This window comes from Hyperolius riggenbachi, chromosome 12 (genome assembly GCF_040937935.1).
Source record: "Hyperolius riggenbachi isolate aHypRig1 chromosome 12, aHypRig1.pri, whole genome shotgun sequence".
Classification (NCBI taxonomy): Eukaryota; Metazoa; Chordata; class Amphibia; order Anura; family Hyperoliidae; genus Hyperolius; species Hyperolius riggenbachi.
In genome coordinates, this window is record NC_090657.1 from 232,745,840 (window position 1) to 232,771,197 (window position 25,358).

The 25,358-nt window shown below is 45.0% G+C and overlaps 1 protein-coding gene and 1 long non-coding RNA gene across 2 annotated transcripts in view; one reads left to right on the forward strand and one right to left on the reverse strand.

Moving 5' to 3' along the window:
• The window catches only part of LOC137541811 (uncharacterized), a 344,602-nt gene that overhangs the window by 113,726 nt on the left and 205,518 nt on the right, over nt 1-25,358 (forward strand). The gene's annotated exons all lie outside the window — the stretch shown is intronic.
• The window catches only part of LOC137541220 (uncharacterized), a 36,734-nt gene continuing 20,860 nt past the window's right edge, over nt 9,485-25,358 (reverse strand). The window contains exons 3-5 of the mRNA XM_068262403.1: nt 17,038-17,400; nt 14,948-15,310; nt 9,485-10,367 (exon numbers count right to left, since the gene is read on the reverse strand). Of these exons, the coding sequence (XP_068118504.1) occupies nt 9,556-10,367; nt 14,948-15,310; nt 17,038-17,362 (1,500 nt within the window). The 5' untranslated portion in view covers nt 17,363-17,400 and the 3' untranslated portion in view covers nt 9,485-9,555. The remainder of the gene's footprint in view (nt 10,368-14,947; nt 15,311-17,037; nt 17,401-25,358) is intronic.

The window sequence follows — 25,358 nt, forward strand, 5'->3', positions numbered from 1 at the left end:
CAAGACCACAGACCTCACACCCAAGATTAGGGACTTGTGTTATCTTGTGTTATACTTCAGACTAGTTCCAGGGTGTCGAGACCACGGACCTCACACCCAAGATTAGGGATTTGTGTTATCTTGTGTTATACTTCAGACTAGTTCCAGGGTGTCGAGACCACGGACCTCACACCCAAGATTAGGGACTTGTGTTATCTTGCATTATACTTCAGACTAGTTCCAGGGTGTCGAGACCACGGACCTCACACCCAAGTCTAGGAATACTCTGTACCATCATATTATACTCCAGACTAGTTCTAGGGTGTAGAGACTATGGACCTCACACCCAAGACTAGGCATTGTTTGATATCTGTTATGACCTGTTGCATTCCTGACTATCCCTCTGCTTTCCGATTCGGTACCTACGCATATCTGATCTCTGTTGCCAAACCCTGCCTGCCTTAGGATACCGAATCAGCCTTCTGTCTTTGTACCTTGTCTGTCTGTGTGTTGCCGACCTGGCTTGCCCGACCTCGAGAGCTATCTCTCTCTTTAGGCGATAGTCTCCAGACCTGTTAGTGACATCCATCTTCAGGTGTCACTCACTCACAGGTCCTTCCTACTTCTGCCTGGGACTCCACCCCTTTTGGAGATCTCAGGCTGCTGGAAGGTTTTGCCTTCCTAAAGTGGTATCGCCCATACTGCCAAAAGACCACCTGCCCCTCGGGTGGTCTTACTCAAAGTCATTACTGTTGCACCAAGCACTCACACTATAAAGGTGTCCAGAGGTTAGTTATACTTGGATTATCGGTGATTCTGCAGATGATCAATAATCAGGTATAATCTGTAATCTTGGTGATACTGCAGATCGCCAATAATCAGATTCTCTCTGTGTGCTGACACCGATCGTTACACTAGCTCTATATAAATTTGTGCAGAGCTAACACATCCCTGAGAGCAATGATTTACCTTTTGTTAATAGTTTGCAACGGTTTAATATTGTGTACCCCCGGTTATACCGGGTGCAGCCGGGCATGGTCCTCCTGGCCACCACACGCCCTCACACCTCTCATTCCTGATCTTTACTTCTCTTCTCGCCTTTTAGAGAGATTTCCTTCTCTCTATTCTGCTCTGCTCTCTTCTCAACTCCATCTTATTTTCCTCTACCCTTAGAGTCTCTCCTCTATACTTTCCGGGTTGTTGTGGGTTAGTATAAAGTAATAGTGGCCTAGTTCCTGGCATATGTAGCCAGGTATTACGCTGTTACACTATTAGTGGTTGGGATTAAAGCTGTGGTACTGTTAGTTCTGTTCTGACTACAGCAGGATTTTTGGTTTTTGTTTACTGCTTTAGTTAAACCTAACACTTTCCTTTTTTCTGTGTTTTGGTTTAAAGTTGTAGTTTCTTGCACATGCCTCTACATAAAGGTGATAGCTTGGCTTCATCGGGTCCCCCTCGCCGTGCCCCTCTCTGCTTGCATTGGACAATAATGCATGCATTTACTTTTGCTGCTAACATCAGAAATTGGTCTAAATGGAAACCCCCTTCAAACTCTTGTCCTGGAATGTCCTTGGGCTAAGATCATCATTTAAAAGATCACTTATGTTTCAGTATGTAATGAAATATAAACCCCATATCTTATTACTCCAAGAAACACATTTAGATGGATCCTGTATTAAAGCCTTAAACAGACAGTGGGTCAGCAAAGCATTACACTCCTCATACTCCACCTTTTCTAGAGGGGTATCCATCCTTATAAGCAAAAGTCTGTCATACAAAATCCTCGGTTCATCCATAGACTCAGAGGGCAGGTATGTAATTCTACATATGCTAATCCTGGGTTCCCCTTTTGTATAGTGGGTTTGTATGCTCCTCCCCCGCTACAAAAATCCCTCCTTAATACTATTACTGAATCCATTCATAAATACCTTCCAGCAAAGCTGTTAATTATAGTGGATTTCAATGACATATTACTACCGGGTAAAGACTCATCAAATCCCAATAGGCAGGCTAACCTAGACTTAACTGGGTGGGCCGATGCTCTTTCGTTGACTGAGGTGTGGAGGTGGAAAAACTCGCAGGCAACTGTCTATTCCCACTTTTCTGCGGTACACCACTCGGCCTCAAGAATAAACCTGGCTATTTGCAAGTGTGGATGTATTGAGCAGTGTAGTGGGGGCAACTTATTTACCTAGTGGTCTCTCTGACCACGCTCCATTAGAGATAACATGTAATGTTGGCATCTCACACAATGGGCTTGATTCAGAAAAGGGTGCTAAGTGTTAGCACGCCAGTGAAAAGCCACTTTGCATGTGCTAACATGCTTTGCAGGTGCTAAGTAGTTAGCACATGCAAACTACTTAGCACCGTAGTTAGCACATGTAAACTACTTAGCACTGTAGTTAGCACATGTAAACTACTTAGCACCGTAGTTAGCACATGTAAACTACTTAGCACCCTAGTTTTTTTTTTTAAATCAGTGTTTATTCAACAAAGAAAAGGAACATATGGCAGAATATGCAGTGTAGCAGTGCACCTCCTAACTTTTCCAACAGTAGCTTCAGCATCAATTATCACTGTGGAAGATGAGAGGTATTGTTAACAATAATATAATGATCGTCACATGAAAATATAGAGCTCAGATTGAATTTAAATTTCCAAATATTCTATCTTTTACAAGATCATAATTAGCAAGACCAGGGGTATCTAGAGGTGAGCATAATGACTTAATTACGATTTCGCGAAATTTCGCGTTATTAGTGCAAGTACGATTATGGCCGTAAGTACATAATCGTAATGAAGAAGGATTTCGCGAAATTCCGCGTAAGTGTAATTTTCACGTAGCTTTCGCATTACAGTGGGTATCACGAAATTACGTTTGCCTTGCATGCAACCGTTTGTAAGCGTAGTCTATAGCAATGACTGAAATAAAGCAAAATGCTAGAAAAGGCAAAGAAATGGTGTATATGAGTTCTGCAATGTGCTCTCTCTCACTCCTTCTCCTACAGAAACAACAACCCACAAAGTGAAACTAACATGGCTGCCAGATTATATACTAGGAGGGTGGGTCAAACTACAATTGGTTGTTTAGGATGTATCTCAAAAGAAGCATGTAATATGATTGGACAATCTCCAATACCCAGACACTTTCCTGTGTCTAGTAATTACTATTAGAAACTAAATTACTTTCATTTTCAAAATTAAAATGTATTTCTTTTTATAGCTAACAAGTAATTACGAAATTCATGCAATTACATTAAGGTTAAACGCGAAATTACGGTATAGTTGTATGCGAAATTACGTTATGAACGAAACGCGAAATTACGCGTTGAAAATTACGCTTACAGTATTATCAATTACGATTTTAATGGCAATTACGCTACCATAATTTTGCGCCGTAAAAGCAAATTTTGCATGCGTAATTATAGTAACGCGAAATTTCGAAAATTTTGGCTCAACTCTAGGGGTATCTAACCATGGAGCTTAGCACCCTAGTTAGCACGGTGCTAAATAGTAGTTTGCATGTCCTAACTACGTTGCTAAGTAGTTTGCATGTGCTAACTACGGTGCTAAGTAGTTTGTATGTGCTAACTACTTAGCACCCTAGTTAGCACGCCCAAAGCCTTTAGGCGTGCTAACTGGGTTAGCACCATTTACTAAATCAAGCCCAATAAGTCACTATGGAGACTTGACCCTAAATGGATAAGCGACAAAGAAATTGGTGAGAAAATATCAGCTGCAATTCAGCAATATTGGGATTTAAATGTGGGATCGGCTAATGATCAAATGCTATGGGATGCCTTTAAGGCCACTATCAGAGGTGACTATATAAACCAAATAAGTGCTAAACGTAAAAATTATAATGAAGCATTGGCCTCTTTAACAAGGGCTGAATCAGAGGCCTCCAAGGTATATGCCGATGCTCCCGGAGAGAATACTTTTCATGACCTTATGCAGGCTAAGCGTAATCTCAATCTTCACCATACAGATCTCACAAGTACCTCTCTCCTGGAGTGGAAGCAGCTGACCTTTGAGAAAGGAGACAAAAACGGGAAACTCCTTGCGAATATCTCTAGAGACCCAAATGCCCTGTCTAACATACCAGAAATTAGGCTCCCGTCGGGTGAAATAACCTCAAGTCCACCTATTATTCTACAAACCTTTCGCTCCTACTATGAAAACCTATACAAATCACAGTATAATGATCCTAACAATGAGCTATCAAACCAACTAGGGAAATTGCATAAGCCATCTATTTCCGAGGATACTGCTAAAGAAATTGAACAGGAGATTACTGAAGAAGAAATTATAGATTCCATATCCTCTTTTCCCCCACAAAAATCACCTGGCCCAGATGGTATACCTATCGAGTTTTACAAGAGATACTCCCACATTCTAGCTCCTTCTCTTAAAACAACTTTTAATGAGTCCTTTAAAAATGGCTGTCTCCCACCCTCCTTTTATAACGCTCATATTATCTTAATATTAAAACCAGACAAAGATCCACTAGAATGCAAGTCGTATAGGCCCATATCATTATTAAATAATAACTTTAAAATATTAACAAAGATTCTTACGACCAGAATAAATAAATATATTATGGAAGTGGTCAGTCCTGACCAAACGGGGTTTATGCCACATAAAACAACTGATATTAATCTTCGGAGAATATTTACCCATATTCAGTCTGCAAAAGACAACACCACCTCAAAAGCTCTGGCGTTTGTAGATATACAACGAGCATTTGACTCTGTCGAATGGTCATATCTTTGGGCCACACTAGGGAAAATGGGTTTTGGGGAAAGGCTTACTTCTTGGCTATGTGCCATATACAAATCGCCCTTAACGCAGATTAAAATAGGCTCTGAGCTCTTTGGCCAGGTAGGACTGCATAGGGGGACTAGACAGGGGTGCCCCCTATCTCCTGCCCTGTTCGCACTTGCAATGGAACCAATAGCAACAGCCATAAGACAAAGTAGCTCTATACGGGGTTTCTCTGTAGGGGGGTTGGAGGAAAGGGTGTCCCTGTACGCAGATGACTTAGTGATCTACTTATCGAACCCAGATGAATCCATTAAAGGTGCTCTGGAGATATTCTCCACATTTGCTCCATTTTCTGGCCTTGAGGTCAACTGGTCAAAATCATGGCTAATTCTCCTGCACTCTGCCTCCGCGCCTCAGTCTCCGATGTACATACTTCATAAAACTAAGTACCTGGGTATTTGGATAATCAATCATACTGACTCCTTTATGGAAGATAATCTATTGCTGTTAATTCAATTTACCAAACAAAAGCTTCTTAACTGTTAGTGCCTTCCTCTGTCTTTGGTCGGAAGAATTAATTTGATAAAGATGAAGTTACTCCCTAAATACTTATACATAGTCCATAATTGTCCTATTTGGATACCTCCGAAATTTTTTAAACAGATTAATTCTATCCTCACTGGCTTTATCCGGTTTAATAAGATTCCAAAAATCAGTTTGAAAAAATTACAAAGACCATGGACGGAGATTGGGGATTGGCCTTCCCAGACCTATTTAAGTCCTTTTTGCTTGCCAGCTGGTGACTGCCAATTGGTGGCTAGCACAAGACGCCTCAAATGCCTCTATGGTACTTGATGCCGCTACATTGGGCTCACTTGAAGCACTTAAACAGATACTATACCGAGGCACTACTGCCCCCTATGCCCTTACTAATAATATGAAAGTGGTTATTCGGGCACTGATCCAGAGCTGAAACAAACCCTCTCAAAATAAACTGTCTCCAAATGTTCCCTTGTGGAACAATCCAAAATTATCTCACTTTTTCTCTATTCCTGACCCAATAATATGGATTTCCAGAGGGGTGACGCACATTGAGCATATTATCCAAGATGGATCCCTTATGCAATATAATTCCATTAAAGAAAAGTTCAATCTTCCCAAAAGTTCAATACTTCTTCAGGTACATTCAACTTAGGCATGCGTTTGGCTCCCAATTTGCTAAAGTACTGGTCCGCCTAGGCACCACTGAATTAGAAGACATACTACTTCATGAAACACTTAAAAAGGCCCTGTCTCCAATCTACCAGAAAATCCTTTTATTAACTGAACCTCACGTGACTGTTTAAACAGCCATGACTTATTATCATGCCAAATCTTGACGATGAAGAATGGGAGGATGCATGGATTAAGCCATTTCAATACCTCATTGCATCCAGAGATAAATTAATACAGTTCAAAATACTACATAGGGCATACTAAACCCCTGCCAGGCTGTCTAAATTTGACCCAAATAGCCCAGTGCTATGGAGATGTGGTGCGATAGATGCAGATTTTGATCATGTTATGTGGACGTGTCCTAAGGTTGTACCTCTCTGGAAAGACATATGTGCCTACATCACTTAAATTACCCAAAAAATATTCCCTGTGAACCATGTTATTGTTTGCTGGGGGACACCACAAAACTAGCTAGCACACAGGCCGAGAGAACGCTATTAGGTTTATTGCTTTATTATAATCGCAAAGCAATGATTCCAAATTGGAAAAAGAAAGCTCCACCATCACTACAATGCTGGAAAAAACTAATAACTCTCTCCAATTATATAAGCAAGAAGTTTTAAATTAGGATGATACCATTTATTGGCTAACTAAAAATGAATAAAAATAAGCAAGCTTTCGGCCTCGCAGCCTTCGTCGGGCTTACATCCTGTTAGTTTGCAGGCTGGTGGTACAGACAGCTTATATCCATGCAACATCAAAAGGGAAAACAGATATTTTTTTCAAGCATAAATACATGTCATTAAGATGCCTTAAATCAAACAGACCATCTGAATGGGGTTAGCCATTATTACCTAAAATAAGGATCCTTGTTTACGCCATACTCACAGACCTGGGATTAGGATTGACCCAGAGGTATCGTAAATTCTTAGTTCACAAGTTCAGCTAGAATGGCTGAGAAAGTTCAAATATCATCCGCCTCATACCAATATAAAAAATTGTTCTCCTTAATCAAGCCGTTCTGCACAGCTTTGAACCAATTTATAAATTTTGTTTCTACTATTAATCGATCATTTGACGTAACAAAATGTATAAATTGGTTCAAAGCTGTGCAGAATGGTTTGAATAAGGACAACAGATCAAAACACTGACAGAATCCATGGATGGCAGGCTTTTGAGTGTCCTTGCAAAGAAAGGTGGCTATATTGGTCACGGATTTGTTTTTGTTTTGTTTTTGAATGTCAGAAATGTATATTTGTGAGTGTTGAGATGTTATATTGGTTTCTCTGGTAAAAATAAATAATTGAAATGGGTATATATTTGTTTTTTGTTAAGTTGCCTAATAATTATGCACAGTAATAGTCACCTGCACATACAGATATCCCCCTAAAACAAACTAAAAACTACTTTCAAAAATATTCAGCTTTGATATTAATTAGTTTTTTGGGTTCATTGAGAACATGGTTGTTCAATAATAAAATTATTCCTCAAAAATACAACTCGCCTAATAATTCTGCACTCCCTGTATATGCCATACCAACAATGTTCTGGCCTCTGCTGCGTTTCGTCTGTCAGTGTGAACCAGGCCTACCCTTTAGCACTTTATCCCACACATTTAGGAGTGTAATGTGATTTCTGCCCTTTAGAGATTAAAACATGACTTTACATAAACACATTTTTGATGGAACTTTTGCCATGGAACCCCCTCTGGCACGCCACTGTCCAGGTGTTAGAACATTTTAAGAAACTTTTCCATCCATTTTGTGGCCAGAAACAGCCCCGATAGGTGTTAGAAATCACCTGGCCATTGAAGTCTATGGCGGTTCGCCTGTTCGCAAACATTTGCAGAAGGTTTGCGTTCGTGAACCGAAAATTTGATGTTGGCGATACCATTAGTGCAGAGCTGTGATAGTCCTGATGTGTCTTTTCACACGTATTCTGAGGCTGTACAAGCTCTACACAGTTCCAAAAACTAACCCATGATCATGAGCTGTTTTTCCTGATCACGAGGTCGGATTCCGAATTCATGATCGCCTCTTGATCACGGATTCAGTTCCGAATGCCCCCGTGATCGTGGTCCAAATCCGGCTCGTGATCACGGATTTAGCCGACTTGCTAGAAACACCAAATTTGCCAGATATGTTAAGTAGGAAAGTGGGAACAAGGGGATAACATTTTTTCAAAAAGACCTTATAGTTTTTGAGAAAATAGATTTTAAAGTTTCACAGGAAAAAAATACATTTAAATGCGGTAAATGGCAGTTAATGGGTTTACCGCATTTAAATGTATACTTTTTTCCTATGAAACGTCCTTTGAAAATATAAAATCGATTTTCTCAAAAACTATAAGGTCTTCTTGAAAAAAAATGTTCCCCTTGTTCCCAATCTTCTACTTAACATATATGGCAAATTTGGTGTTTCTAGCATGTAAGGAGGCTTTGCTTTTAACCACTTAAGGACTGCAGTAAGTTTAATTGATCTGTGCTGCGTGGGCTCTTCAGCCCGCAGCACAGATTGGGTGATAGGCAGGGCGATCAGACTTCCCCCCTTTTTTCCCCACTAGGGGGATGTCCTGCTGGGGCGGGTCTGATTGCCGCCGCTGCCTTGTGCCCTGTGGGGGGGCTCATCAAAGCCCCCCTCCGCAGCGCTATTCCCCCCTCCCTCTCCTTCCCTCCCTCCTCTCCTTACTAAGGGCAGCACAGGATGGCGATCCGTCCTGTACCGCCTCTGATAGGCTTCAGCCTATCAGATCCCCGGCCAATCATCTCCTTTACGGCGCTGCTGTGACAACAGCGTTGTGCGACATAAACACCGGGGATTTCTTTCCCGGGTGTTTACATTTCGCCTGCGAGCCGCGATCGGAGGATCGCAGGCTGTTCAGGGAGACTCCCTCCGTGAACTGACATGGAACTCCAAGGAAATACCACTGCGACCAGCCGCCGCCTATCGACGTTGGCTGGTCGTTAAGTGGTTTTTAAAGTCGGCGGGTTTTGGTAGGTTTTAATCATGAATACTAGTTTCAATTGAAACTGATTTTCTCAAAAAAAAATGTTAACATTGTAAATCCATGCAATTTCGGTAATTGTAGCATGTACGGGGGCGTTGCTATTAACGTTAAAGTCAAATCCATGATCACGTCCGTGATCACAGATTCTACAGGCAATCACGGCTAAAATCCGATCTTATTCAGAATTCCGTTTCAAATCCGGATCACGATCACGTTGTATCCGGATTTCGATACTGCCGTGGCCGGATTTACTCAAATTAGTGATCGGGGGTAGACCGTGCAACACTACCTGCTGGACAGAGTCTCCTCACTATTGCTGGAAATAACCTAGGAAGGAGGGGGGGGGGGAGGGCTTCAGCAGGGGCACAAATGTGATAAAACCATCCGAGGATCTCCCCCTTCTTTTCCTGTATGGAGAACGCTTGTATTTACGCTTTTAGAAAATGATAGATGCTTCACAAGATCTAATTACACCTTACTTCTACTCTATATGATAAATAGTGGAAGAGACATTTGCACATTTTTAGTTTTTTTATTGTTTATTCTGCCTTTGTAGCACCCGGAGCTTTAGTGATTGTCTCTAGTCAGTCTCTAGGACGGTGAAGAGCTGGTAGCAGGGTAGACCACCTGGATTGGTGTACATGTACACCTGTCGCGTCGTCCCTCCCTGCATGGCAGCTTATGCAAGAAGACGACGACGGGATAGCTCCTGCCGGACAGCCCTGCAGGTATGATGGCTGCAGAGCACCCTGTAGGGACCCTTATAGGCGTGACGGGTGCCGGAGGAGCTGCTGGACCTTCTGATGGCATAGATGTGGTGCTTGCCGGGTGGTCTTCTTCTCTGCTCACTGATAGCACATTAGTGGCAGAGGTGACACTGGGTGTAGATGTCGCAGTGTCATCTGATGCTTCTGATGAAGAAGCTGATGAGCCACCTGATGGCACAGTCGTGTCACTTTGTTTGGGGATCACGCTGGCAGTTGCAGGTTTTGGGGTGGCTCTTGGTACAGGAGAGTGCCTGATGGCAGTATACTCCGGAAAGGCAGGTGGCAGAGGGCTGATGTCACCCTCTGATGATGATGTAGAGGAGCTTTTTCTTGAAAGTCCTTCCTCTAGTAACACAAAGTTATCCTTTTTGTAGTACTTTGCAGTTTTGTATAGGTAGATTCCCACTCCTATGTTAATTATCAGTAACACGAGTGAAAGGAAAAATGCCGTGATCCGGTAGATCTTCTGTGCCGCCCTCCATTTATCAGTAGGCAGTTTGAAGAGCTCCTGGAGGAAGTTTTCTATTGTTGACTTCCTTTTGACTGGCGTTGTTGCCCTGCTACCTGGTGTAGTCACCTTGCTCAATTTTCTTTTCTGTTTTACTTCTTCAGGTCCAGCTGTTACAGGGGAGGCCTCTGCAAGACAAAAAACAACATATGTGTGGTTAGATCAGTGTAACGCTAAAACAGAATAAATACCAAGTTCTAAGAGCGTTCCATTGTATAGAAAATTGGTCATTATGGACACCACAAACCCAGCACACAAAGCACTGAAGCTGCCCCCTGAATGCAGAGCGTATGTCTCTATCTCCCTACAGCGCCCTCTGCCTGGTTTACTTGAAGTCAGTGGCGTAGGGCCCGCAGTCGCAATGGTCGCCGTGGCGACCGGGCCCGGCTCCTGAAGAGGCGGGGGAGGGGCCCGGGGGGCCCATGTCCGTTTGGAGTGCGGCCCGTGCGCGCTATTGAGAGGGGGGAGCCGCAGCCGGGGGGAGGGCAGCCCGACCTCTCCCTCCCTTCCTCTCCCCGGGGCCCCCCCCCCTCAGATGCAGAGTGAGCGCGCACGGAAGCGCTGTAGGCAGAACTCACCTCCCTGCGTTCCAATCGCCGCTGATCTCCTCTCTGCATAGAAGCTGATACACACTGCTTCCAGCTAAACAGGAAGCAGTGTGTATCAGCATCTATACAGCGGGAGGAGATCACCGGCGCAGGGACGGAGGTGAGTCCTGCCTAGTGCCTACAACGCTTCCATGCGCGCTCACTCTGCATCTGAGGGGGGAGGGGCCCGGGGAGAGGAAGGGAGGGAGAGGTCGGGCTGCCCTCCCCCCGGCTGCGGCTCTCCCCTCCATATACAGCACCTACCTACCTGCCCTATCCTATCCTGGGGGGCAGCTACCTACCTATCCTATCCTGGGGGGCAGCTACCTACCTATCCTATCCTGGGGGCAGCTACCTACCTAACCTATCCTGGGGGGGGCAACTACCTAATCTATCCTGGGGGGGGCAGCTACCTCACCTATCCTGGGGGGGGGCAGCTACCTAATCTATCCTGGGGGGGGGGGGGGCAGCTACCTACCTAACCTATCCTGGGGGGGGCAGCTACCTACCTAACCTATCCTGGGGGGGTAGCTACCTAATCTAACCTATCCTGGGGGGCAGCTACCTACCTAACCTATCCTGGGGGGGCAGCTACCTACCTAACCTATCCTGGGGGGGGCAGCTACCTACCTAACCTATCTTGGGGGGGGGGGGCAGCTACCTAATCTAACCTATCCTGGGGGGCAGCTACCTACCTAACCGATCCTGGGGAGGGGGCAGCTACCTAATCTAACCTATCCTGGGGGGGCAGCTACCTACCTAACCTATCCTGGGGGGGGGGGGCAGCTACCTAATATAACCTATCCTGGGGGGGGGGCAGCTACCTAACCTATCCTGGGGGGGCAGCTACCTAATCTATCGTGGGGGGGGGGGCAGCTACCTAACCTATCCTGGGGGGGCAGCTACCTACCTAACCTATCCTGGGGGGGCACCTACCTAATCTAACCTATACTGGGGGGCAGCTACCTATCTAACCTATACTGGGGGGCAGCTGCCTAATCTAACCTATACTGGGGGGCACCTACCTCATCTAACCTATACTGGGGGGCAGCTACCTCATCTAACCTATACTGGGGGGCAGCTACCTAATCTAACCTATACTGGGGGCCACCTACCTATCTAACCTATACTGGGGGCAACTATTTTGGCTACCTATATTAGAGGCACCCACCTAACTAACCTGTACTGGTGGCACCTATCTATCTAACTTATACCGGCGGCGCCTGCCTATCTAACCTATACTGGGGGCAACTATACTGGCTATCTATGCTGGAGGCACCTACCTGGCTAACCTATACCGGGGGCAACTATACTGGCTTACCTATGCCTGGCTACCTATATTGGGGGGACCTATAGCTGGCTATAGGGATTCAGATATGTGTGTGCGTCGGGTGTTGCCGGGGGAGGGGGGGCTGTTGACGGGGGGGTATGGAACATCCAGATTCCGCATCGGGGCCCAGAGGTTTGTAGCTACGCCACTGCTTGAAGTGCAGCTAAAGATAGATTTTTTTTTTTTAAGTTTTATAGAGTATAGGGGAGAGTTAGAACCTCTGTGACGCTGTTTATTGCTGTCTGTGTCATCCCTGGAGATACCCCTCACTTCCTGTCACCTGTGGCATCCCAGGAAGTGATTGGATCTCTATGACAAGAGACAGGAGTATAGGCCACACAGAGGTTCTTCACACTGCTAAGAGAGCTGCATTTTTTTTTTATCTGCATTCCATGTTGTGGGTGATGCAGAAAATCCATGGAGACACAGACAGCAATAGCAATTTAAAAACAGGAGTTCCATCAAAGGAAAACAAAATTAGAAAATGACATTTTATCAGCAACTTTTTTTTTCAGTCTATTGTTAGCAGCTATTATTGTATCTCCAAAACTATTTTTTTTTAGTGAGCTATAATTTTTCTGAATCCTTACATCCTGAAAATATATAAACAACTAACTTTGTGAGCTTTGGGGTCCTTGGCATCAATAATGTGATAATGGAAGCAGCTTAAATTTTCCAATTAAAATAAAACAACTTTTTTAAAACCACTTAAGGACCGGGGCTGTTATTGCAGATCTGCGCTGCGTGGGCTCTCCAGCCCGCAGCGCAGATCGTGTGCACGGCAGGGCGATCAGACTTCCCCCCTTTTTTCCCTACTAGGGGGATGACCTGCTGGGAGGGGGGGGTCTGATCGCCGCCGCTCCGTGTGGTCGAGCGGGGGGGCTCTTCAAAGCCCCCCTCCGCAGCGTTTTCAGCGCTCCCTCCTTCCCCTTACCTCCCTCTCCCTCATTCAGCTGCGCAGGACAGATATCCGTCCTGCGCATTGTAGGATAGGCTTCAGCCTATCAAATGACGGCGATCCCCGGCCAATCAGAGGCCGGGGATTGCCGATCTGCCTTACGGCGCTGCTGCGCAGCATCGCCGTATTGATGTAAACAGAGGGGATTTCTTCCCCGCGTGTTTACATTAGGCGACGCGATCGGCGGCTGGCACACTGTTCACGGAGACAGTCTCCGTGAACTGACATGGAAAGGCCGCTCGAACATGTAATAACCACTTAAACCCGCCGCCGCCTATCGGCGTTAGGCGGTCCTTAAGTGGCTTTTGAACCCCAGCCATCCAATGATCAACTGTAGCATGTTTGAGGCCTCTGATATTAACAGTGTAAGAATGGCAGCAATTTAAATATTACCCTTGAAAATCAATAGGTGAATTTTGATTGCTATTGCAGGCTCCACCCACTTTCCTAAATATTAATCCCAGTCACCCAGCAGTCTTCCAGTGACCAACTGTGGAAAGTTTGAGAACCCTGCCATTGACAGTGTAAGAATGGCTGTAATATACATTTTCCCAGGTAAAAATGTGTTTGTTGTTGGCTCTGCGCACTTTTTCTAACCTTGACACACAGTCACTCAATGACAAAGTTTGTGAGCTTTGGGTTCCTTGGCATCGGTAATATTAGAATGGAAGCAGTTTATCAATTAAACAAATTTGATTGGCTATTTGTGGGTCTGTCCCTTTTCTGAATTTGAACACAAGTCACCAAATGACTGACTGTAGCAGGTTTGAGGTCTCCGCCATTAACCGTGGAAGAGTGGCAGCAATTTAAATAGTCCCTTTGAAAATGAATAGTTGAATTTTGATTGGATGTTGTAGGCTCCACCCACTTTGCTGAATATTAATCCCAGTCACATAGCAACCAACTGTGCCAAGTTTGGGAACCCTGCCATTAACAGTGTAAGAATAGCTGCAGTTTACATTTTCCCATGCAAAATGAATGGCTGAAATATGATTGGCTGTTTTATGCTCCTCCCACTTCCTGATTTTTTTTTATCTCGGTCACCAAGTGACCAACTGTGCCAAGTTTGGGGACCCTGACTTTATTACCGTGAGAATGGCAGCCTTTTACATTTTTTGCCATTGACAATGGAATTTAGTGGGTGAAATCTGATTGACTGTTGTGGCATTTCCCAGATGTACATGTACAGTGGGGGCACAAGAACCCCAGAACATATCATCCCAAGTAGCAAGGGATCTGTATACCAAGTTTTATTGAAACCAGTCAAGGCGTCGCACGCACGCACACACACACGCACGCACACACACACACACATGTCCAATTTTATATGTACAGAAGAAAGATAGATATAGCATGTTGCAGAGAACAAGGCATTCAATGTGCAACCGACCAATGCAAAGTCTCAATCCCGCAGGACAGAGGCGAATTCTATTCAGTATGAAAGGGGCCTCACTGCACTGGGAGAGGAGTTGTCAGTGTTACACGCAAAGCAGACAAAGAATGCTGGGCAGTAAAGTAGAGGTGGAAGGGCCACCTGTGGAAGATGTAGGGTTGCAGAGGATTATGGGAAAGTGGACATAAGCAGCTTGACATCCCTCAACCCAGCTCCACCTCCACATACAACATGTAAATACAATCTACTATAAGACTAATTGTTGGGCCCAAAAAAACAAAAACAAAAAAGGAACAACCAATCAGACGTTACCCTTATCTTTGACACAAATATTGTGATTGGTTGCTTTGCACTACTCTCCCACATTATCCTCAGCTTTCTCTCCCCCATCATGATAAACAGTGCTGCAGTGTCAGCATTTCATGCTGTATATTTCTTACCTGTAGTCTCAGAGACCCGGACATATACGGATGGAGCGGGTTCATAATTGTGACCATCGACGCGGAGGTGGATCTTGTAGAAGCCGCTGTCCTCAGTCGTGATGGGACTGACTGCCAAGGAGCAGCTCCCGGATCTCACCAGGCGTCTCATCACCGCGGTACGCGGGTCATGATGGGTCACTGCGCCGTCATTCAGGTTAAGGAGAGCCCTGTACTCTCCCCCATTCTCAGGCACCATCCCCCACTCCATCTCCACGTTATTTTGGTTCGGTCTAACAGGAAAGCGACATGGGATCACAAGGCGTGACCCCGCGCTCACAGCCATCTCCTCAGGGACCAAACTAATGGAGGTGACATCCACACCTGGAGGAAGGAAAGAGAGACAATGGTCAGTGGAATGCTTGTAGGAAATCATTCTAGAAGACTAAAACACAATAAACTGTCATTACTAGTAGAAAGTCCCACCCTCCCCTCAGGAAACAGGAAACATGGCCGCCCGCTAATCAGCAGAAATGTGGGCACTGCCGTAGGAGCCCATTGAAATACCAGCAATGTTGGGAAATGCAGACGCCCGCTAAATATCAGGCATTGGGCCATCTGCAAAGCAAAATATGGCTACAAATAACAGATGCTCAAGTTTCCCCACATTGCTGGTGATGGGCGCCTCCCATGAAAATCTGTTTTGACTCCACAAACTTTTCGTAACCTTCACACACAGTAACTCAATGAACAAGTTTGTGAGCTTTCGGGTTCCTGGCATCAAGATTGCATTCAGTTTATCCAGCAAAGAAATCTGATTGGCTTTTTGTAGCTCCCCCCTTTAGTGAATTTGAGCCCCAGTCAATGAACGACTGTAGCAGGTTTGAGGCCTCTGCCATTAACAGTGAAAGAATGGAAGCAGTTTCAATATTCCCCTTGAAAATCAATAGGTGAATTTTGATTGGCTGTAGTAGGTTCCACCCACTTTTTTGAATATTAATCCCAGTCACCCAGTGACCAACTGTGTCAAGTTTGAGAACCCTGCCATTAACAGTGTAAGAATGGCTGCAGTTTATATTTTCCCATGTAAAAGTTAGGTTTTGCTTCGCCCACTATTTCTAACCTTGACATACAGTCACTCAATGACCGAGTTTATGAGCTCTGGGGTCCCTGGCATTGATAAGTTGCATTTCCCCATTGAAATTAAACAAATCTGATTGGCTGTTTGTTGTCCGTCTGCACCCTTTTCAAAATTTTAAATGTGAAAATCAATAGGTGAATTTTGATTGGCTGTTGTAGGTTTCACCCACTTTTTTGAATATTAATCTCAGTCACCCAGTGACCAACTGTGTCAAGTTTGAGAACCCTGCCAATAACAGTGTAAGAATGGCTACAGTATACATTTTCCCATGTAAAAAATTTAGTTGTTGGCTCTGCCCTCTTTTTCAGACCTTGACACACACAATCCCTGTATAACCAAGGTTATGAGCTTTGTGGTCCTTGGCATCAACAATTTAAATTTTCCGACTGAAATTAAACAAATCTGATTGGCTGTTTGTGGCTCCACCCCCTTTTCAGAATGTGAATCCCAGTCACCCACTGACCGACTGTACCAAGTTTGAGGCCTCTGCCATTAAGAGTGTAAGAATATGATAGATATAGCATGTTGCAGAGAACAAGGCATTAGATGTGCAACCAATGTGAAGTCCCAATCCCGCAGGACAGAGGCGAATTCTATTCAGTGTGAAAGGGGCCTCACTGCACTGGGAGAGGAGAATGCTGGGCAGTAAAGTAGAGGTGGAAGGTCCTCCTATGGAAGATGTAGGGTTGCAGAGGATTATGGGAAAGTGGACATAAGCAGCTTGACATCCCTCAACCCAGCTCCACCTCCACATACAACATGTAAATACAATGTACTGTCTATACGACTCATTGTTGGGCATAAAAAACAAACAAAAAAAGGAACAACCAATCAGAAGTTACCCTTATTTTTGACACAAATATTGTGACTGGTTGCTTTGCACTACTCCCCCACATTATCCCCAGCTTTCTCTCCCCCATCATGATAAACAGTGCTGCAGTGTCAGCATTTCATGCTGTATATCGCTTACCTGAAGTCTCAGAGACGCTGACGTGTACGATCGGAGCGGGTTCATAAACGTGACCATCGACGCGGAGGTTGATCTCATAGAAGCCGCTGTCCTCAGTCGTGATGGGACTGACTGTCAGGGAGCAGCTCCCGGATCTCACCAGGCGTCTGATGACCGCGGTACGCGGGTCACGATGGATCACTGCGCCGTCATTAAGGTTAAGAAGAGCTCTGTACTCTCCCCCATTGTCAGGCACCATCCCCCACTCCATCTCCACGTTATTCTTGTTCGGTCTGGTGTTAAAGCGACATGGGATCACAAGGCGTGACCCCGCGCTCACAGCCATCTCCTCAGGGACCAAACTAATGGAGGTGACATCCACACCTGTAGGAAGGAAAGAGAGACAATGGTCAGTGCAATACTTGTAGGAAATCATTCTAGAAGACTAATACACAATAAACTGTCATTACTGGTAGAAAGTCCCACCCTCCCCTCAGGAAACAGGAAACATGGCCGCCCGCTAATCAGCAGAAATGTGGGCACTGCTGTAGGAGTCCATTGAACTACCAGCAATGTGGGGAAATGCAGACGCCCGCTAAATATCAGGCATCGGGCCGTCTGCAAAGCAAAATATGGCTACAAATAACAGATGCTCAAGTTTCCCCACATTGCCGGTGATGGGCGCCCGTACATTAGCAGGATTATGTTTAGTGATGTGGTTAAGGTTAGTCATGTGGGGGTTGATGGTTAAGACTAGATTTGCATGGGAAGGTTAAGGTCAGCCGTCTGGGGGTTCGGTTGAGGTTAGATGTGGGGTTGGTGGTCAATGTAGCTGTGGGTGGAAGTGGTTCAAGTTAGGCATGGGTGGAAGTGGTAGAGGCTACCAGTGTTGGCAGGATGTCACCGCTATAACCCCCATTTACCAGCAGAACCATTTCAATGGGTTGGTGGTAAGGGGGTGGTTAAGGAGTGGGGGGGGGATGTTGGTAAAGGCTACATGTTAATGGGAAGGTTAAGGTTAGCTGTGGAGATAAGCTTAGTTAAGGTTAGAGCATGGGGTGGATAAGGTTAGGTGTGGGGGGTAAGCTGTGGTTGGCCGGTGGTTTAGAATGGGCATGGGTGGAGCTGGTTAAGGTTATGTATCCAGGCGAGTGGTTAAGGTTATGCATCGGTGGGGGTGGTTAAGGTTAGCTGTGTGGGGGGTGGTTAAGCTTAGGCATCCAGGGGCAGTGGTTGAGGTTAGGCATGGGTGGGGTGTGGTTAAAGTTAGGCATGGGTGGGGGGGGGCTAAGGTTAGGCAGGGTGGAGAGTGGTTAAGGTTAGGCATGGGTGGGGGGTGGTTAAGGTTAGGCATGGGTAAGGGGTGTTTAGGCATGGGTGGAGAGTGGTTGAGGTTAGGCATGGGTGGGGGGTGTTTAAGATTAGGCATGGGTGGAGAGTGGTTGAGGTTAGGCATGGGTGGGGGATGTTTAAGATTAGGCATGGGTAGAGAGTGGTTAAGGTTAGGCATTGGTGGGGGGTGTTTAAGATCAGGCATGGGTGCAGAGTGGTTAAGGTTAGGCATCCGGGGGGAGTGGTTATGGCCTGATCCCACTAACGCATTTGTGCGCAGTTGTGGCCGCTTTTCAGCAACACATCAATGTTACAGATGCTGAAAAGTAGACAGAAGCAGATACTACTGAGCACAACTGCGTTAGTGGGCTCAGGTCTTCAGGTTAGGTACCAGTGAAGGGAGGGTTCAGAGTGAGAGTAGGATTTGGTTTAGCTTTCATAAAATATCAGTATGTATTACTAACATTTTACTGTCACTATTAGCACTGCAAGAGTAGAAAATCAGTAAACTTACTGATAATCTACTATTGGTGATTTCCAGGCGCCTTTTTTTATATATACTTCCCTTCCTCCCCTGCTACTAACCCTGGAAAATGTCCACTAAACTCCGCCCTCGCCATCCGCCATATGTTCATAAACCGCCTTACCTGAAGAGGGCTGAAGAAGGACTAGAAGTCCCACAACATGGAACAATCCACAAAGCATTTTGTCACACGAGGACAAAACAAAGATATCCTGCTTAACGTTAGCTGCTCTCGCTGCTCACGCCAACACAAGACTGCCAGTCTGCTGGGCTGTGCTGCCCTTATATGGAGCTGCTGCTGTGATGTCATAATGGGCCACACCCTCTTGTGTTTCCTGGTCACCTGTGTTACCATAGCAACCAGCCACAACACAACCCTCATCCTCCTGCAGCAGGAAACACAAGGGGGTGTGGCCCATTATGACATCACAGCAGCAGCTGCATCATATTATCATTATTATTATTTAGTATTTATATAGCGCCGACATATTACGCAGCGCTGTACAGTATATATATATATATATATATATATATATATATATGTATATGTATATATATATCTTGTCACTAAGTGTCCCTCAAAGGAGCTCACAATCTAATAGCTCCAGCAGACCGGCAGAAAATAGCATTTTTGATGAGAAAATTTGCATGCAACATTGTTCACGCAGCGTACCGGGTGAACTGTGAACATCGCATGAGGTGTAACATTGCTGTGTGACTTTTCGTGTTACAATGTGTCCATTATGTCGCACCGCAACGCCCCACTGCGAATGGGCGCCTATTTCCTAGTTTCCAAAATAGAATATAATCCAGGTGCCTGCTGTGTTGCAATATATTATATTATATATATTATGCATGATAAACAAGCAGATAAAAAGAGCGAGTGCACACCAATGCCTTCAAACTTAGTCACAATTATACCAGCGGTGCAACATCCAGATGAAAAAACAGCTTATGTCTATAGCCCTAGTCATAGAGGGGCGAAACGATCGTCGACCTGCCTCCGCACCTTGTGAACAACCTCCTGTCTGATAAGTATTGCTGTCTTTTTGCCTTTTATCCTTGGAAAAAAATTTTATTGGAAGATTTGCATTAAAGGTTGAACTTTTATTGAAGCAAACCATGGCGAGTAGCTCCTGGATATTTCTTTTCCTTTCCTTAATGCTATTATATATATTATGGAGGCAAGGAGGGCGGAGACTATCCTAGAGGCAGGGAGGGAGGGAGAGGGGGGGGGGGACAGGCTGGTGAACCTACTATGGGCACCTACCTGGCTAATCTATATAAGGGGCAACTATGCTAGCTACCTATACTGGGGCAACTATACTAGCTACCTATACTGGGGCAACTATACTACCTATACGGGGGCAACTATACTACCTATTCTGGGGCAACTATACTAGCTACCTATACTGGGGCAACTATACTACCTATACGGGGGCAACTATACTACCTATTCTGGGGCAACTATACTAGCTACCTATACTGGGGCAACTATACTACCTATACTGGGGCAACTATACTACCTATACGGGGGCAACTATACTACCTATTCTGGGGCAACTATACTAGCTACCTATACTGGGGCAACTATACTACCTATACTGGGGCAACTATACTACCTATACTGGGGCAAGTATACTAGCTACCTATACTGGGGCAACTATACTAGCTATATGGGGGCAACTATACTACCTATACTGGGGCAAGTATACTAGCTACCTATACTGGGGCAACTATACTAGCTATACGGGGGCAACTATACTACCTATACTGGGGCAAGTATACTAGCTACCTATACTGGGGCATCTGTACTAGCTATATGGGGGCAACTATACTACCTATACTGCGGCAACTATACTACCTATTCTGGGGCAACTATACTTGCCACCTATACTGGGGCAACTATACTAGCTACCTATACTGGGGCAACTATACTAGCTACCTATACTGGGGCAACTATACTACCTATACTGGGGCAACTATACTTGCTACCTATACTGGGGCAACTATACTAGCTACCTATACTGGGGCAACTATACTACCTATACTGGGGCAACTATACTACCTATACTGGGGCAAGTATACTAGCTACCTATACTGGGGCAACTATACTAGCTATATGGGGGCAACTATACTACCTATACTGGGGCAAGTATACTAGCTACCTATACTGGGGCAACTATACTAGCTATACGGGGGCAACTATACTACCTATACTGGGGCAAGTATACTAGCTACCTATACTGGGGCATCTGTACTAGCTATACGGGGGCAACTATACTACCTATACTGCGGCAACTATACTACCTATTCTGGGGCAACTATACTTGCCACCTATACTGGGGCAACTATACTAGCTACCTATACTGGGTGCAACTATACTAGCTACCTATACTGGGGGCAACTATACTTCCTATACTGGGGCAACTATATTAGCTACCTATACTGGGGCAACTATACTTTCTATACTGGGGCAACTATGTTAGCTACCTATACTGGGGCAACTATACTAGCTACCTATACTGGGGCAACTATACTAGCTACCTATACTGGGGCAACTATACTTCCTATATTGGGGCAACTATATTAGCTACCTGTACTGGGGCAACTATACTTTCTATACTGGGGCAACTATTCTACCTATACTGGGGCAACTATGCTACCTATACTGGGGCAACTATACTGGGGGCAACTATACTAGCTACCTACACTGGGGGCAACTATACTTCCTATATTGGGGCAACTATATTAGCTACCTATACTGGGGGCAACTATACTTTCTATATTGGGGCAACTATTCTACCTATACTGGGGCAACTATACTAGCTACCTACACTGGGGGCAACTATACTTCCTATACTGGGGCAACTATATTAGCTACCTATACTGGGGCAACTATACTTCCTATATTGGGGCAACTATACTAGCTACCTATACTGGGGCAACTATACTAGCTATACGGGGGCTATAGTGAAATATCAGTATGTATTACCAATATTTCCTATCATTATTAGCACTGCAAGAGTAGAAAATAGGTACAATTAGCGCTAATCTACTATTGGTGATTTCTAGGCGCCCTTTTTTCATATCCACCTTCCCTCCCCCTCCCCCGCTACTAACCCTGAGAAATGTCCACTAAACTCCGCCCTCGCCATATGTTCATAAACCGCCTTACCTGAAGAGGGCTGAAGAAGGACTAGAAGTCCCACAACATGGAAGAATCCACAAAGCATTTTGTCACACGAGGACAAAACAAAGATATCCTGCTCAACGTTAGCTGCTCACGCTGCTCACGCCAACACAAGACTGCCAGTCTGCTGTGCTGTGCTGCCCTTATATGCAGCTGCTGCTGTGATGTCATAATGGGCCACACCCTCTTGTGTTTCCTGGTCACCTGTGTTACCATAGCAACCAGCCACAACACAACCCTCATCCTCCTGCAGCAGGAAACACAAGGGGGTGTGGCCCATTATGACATCACAGCAGCAGCTGCATCATATTATTATTATTATTTAGTATTTATATAGCGCCGACATATTACGCAGCACTGTACAATGTATATATATATATATATATATATATATATATATATATATATATATCTTGTCACTAACTGTCCCTCAAAGGAGCTCACAATCTAATCCCTCCAGCAGACCGGCAGAAAATAGCATTTTTGATGCGAAAATTTGCATGCAACATTGTTCACGCAGCGTACCGGGTGAACTGTGAACATTGCATGAGGTGTAACATTGCTGTGTGACTTTTCGAGTTACAATGTGTCCATTATGTCGCACCGCAACGCCCCACTGCGAATGGGCGCCTATTTCCTAGTTTCCAAAATAGAATATAATCCAGGTGCCTGCTGTGTTGCAATATATTATATTATATATATTATGGAGGCAAGGAGGGCGGAGACTACCCTAGAGGCAGGGAGGGAGGGAGAGGGGGGGGGGGGGACAGGCTGGTGAACCTACTATGGGCACCTACCTGGCTAATCTATATAAGGGGCAACTATGCTAGCTACCTATACTGGGGCAACTATACTAGCTACCTATACTGGGGCAACTATACTACCTATACGGGGGCAACTATACTACCTATTCTGGGGCAACTATACTAGCTACCTATACTGGGGGCAACTATACTACCTATTCTGGGGCAACTATACTTTCTATCCTGGGGCAACTATACTAGCTACCTATACTGGGGGCAACTATACTACCTATTCTGGGGCAACTATACTTTCTATCCTGGGGCAACTATACTAGCTACCTATACTGGGGGCAACTATACTACCTATTCTGGGGCAACTATACTTTCTATACTGGGGCAACTATACTAGCTACCTATACTGGGGGCAACTATACTACCTATTCTTTGGCAACTATACTTTCTATCCTGGGGCAACTATACTAGCTACCTATACTGGGGGCAACTATACTACCTATTCTGGGGCAACTATACTTTCTATACTGGGGCAACTATACTAGCTACCTATACTGGGGGCAACTATACTAGCTACCTATACTGGGGCAACTATAATTCCTATACTGGGACAACTATGCTAGCTACCTATACTGGGGGCAACTATACTAGCTATCTATACTGGGGCAACTATAATTCCTATACTGGGGCAACTATGCTAGCTACCTATACTGGGGCAACTATACTACCTATACTGGGGCAACTATACTAGCTACCTATACTGGGGCAACTATACTAGCTACCTATACTGGGGCAACTATACTAGCTACCTATACTGGGGCAACTATACTAGCTACCTACACTGGGGGCAACTATACTAGCTACCTATACTGGGGCAACTATACTAGTTCCCTTTACTGGGGGCAACTATACTTCTTATACTGGGGCAACTATATTAGCTACCTATACTGGGGCAACTATACTTTCTATACTGGGGCAACTATACTAGCTACCTATACTGGGGCAACTATAATTCCTATACTGGGGCTATAGTGAAATATCAGTATGTATTACCAATATTTCCTATCATTATTAGCACTGCAAGAGTAGAAAATAGGTACGATTACCGATAATCTACTATTGGTGATTTCTAGGCGCCCTTTTTTCATATCCACCTTCCCTCCCCCTCCCCCGCTACTAACCCTGAGAAATGTCCACTAAACTCCGCCCTCGCCATCCGCCATATGTTCATAAACCGCCTTACCTGAAGAGGGCTGAAGAAGGACTAGAAGTCCCACAACATGGAAGAATCCACAAAGCATTTTGTCACAGGAGGACAAAACAAAGATATCCTGCTCAACGTTAGCTGCTCTCGCTGCTCACGCCAACACAAGACTGCCAGTCTGCTGTGCTGTGCTGCCCTTATATGCAGCTGCTGCTGTGATGTCATAATGGGCCACACCCTCTTGTGTTTCCTGGTCACCTGTGTTACCATAGCAACCAGCCACAACACAACCCTCATCCTCCTGCAGCAGGAAACACAAGGGGGTGTGGCCCATTATGACATCACAGCAGCAGCTGCATCATATTATTATTATTATTTAGTATTTATATAGCGCCGACATATTACGCAGCACTGTACAATGTATATATATATATATATATATATATATATATATATATATATATCTTGTCACTAACTGTCCCTCAAAGGAGCTCACAATCTAATCCCTCCAGCAGACCGGCAGAAAATAGCATTTTTGATGCGAAAATTTGCATGCAACATTGTTCACGCAGCGTACCGGGTGAACTGTGAACATCGCATGAGGTGTAACATTGCTGTGTGACTTTTCGAGTTACAATGTGTCCATTATGTCGCACCGCAACGCCCCACTGCGAATGGGCGCCTATTTCCTAGTTTCCAAAATAGAATATAATCCAGGTGCCTGCTGTGTTGCAATATATTATATTATATATATTATGGAGGCAAGGAGGGCGGAGACTACCCTAGAGGCAGGGAGGGAGGGAGAGGGGGGGGGGGGGACAGGCTGGTGAACCTACTATGGGCACCTACCTGGCTAATCTATATAAGGGGCAACTATGCTAGCTACCTATACTGGGGCAACTATACTAGCTACCTATACTGGGGCAACTATACTACCTATACGGGGGCAACTATACTAGCTACCTATACTGGGGGCACCTATACTAGCTACCTATACTGGGGCAACTATACTACCTATTCTGGGGCAACTATACTAGCTACCTATACTGGGGGCAACTATACTACCTATTCTGGGGCAACTATACTTTCTATCCTGGGGCAACTATACTAGCTACCTATACTGGGGGCAACTATACTACCTATTCTGGGGCAACTATACTTTCTATCCTGGGGCAACTATACTAGCTACCTATACTGGGGGCAACTATACTACCTATTCTGGGGCAACTATACTTTCTATACTGGGGCAACTATACTAGCTACCTATACTGGGGGCAACTATACTACCTATTCTTTGGCAACTATACTTTCTATCCTGGGGCAACTATACTAGCT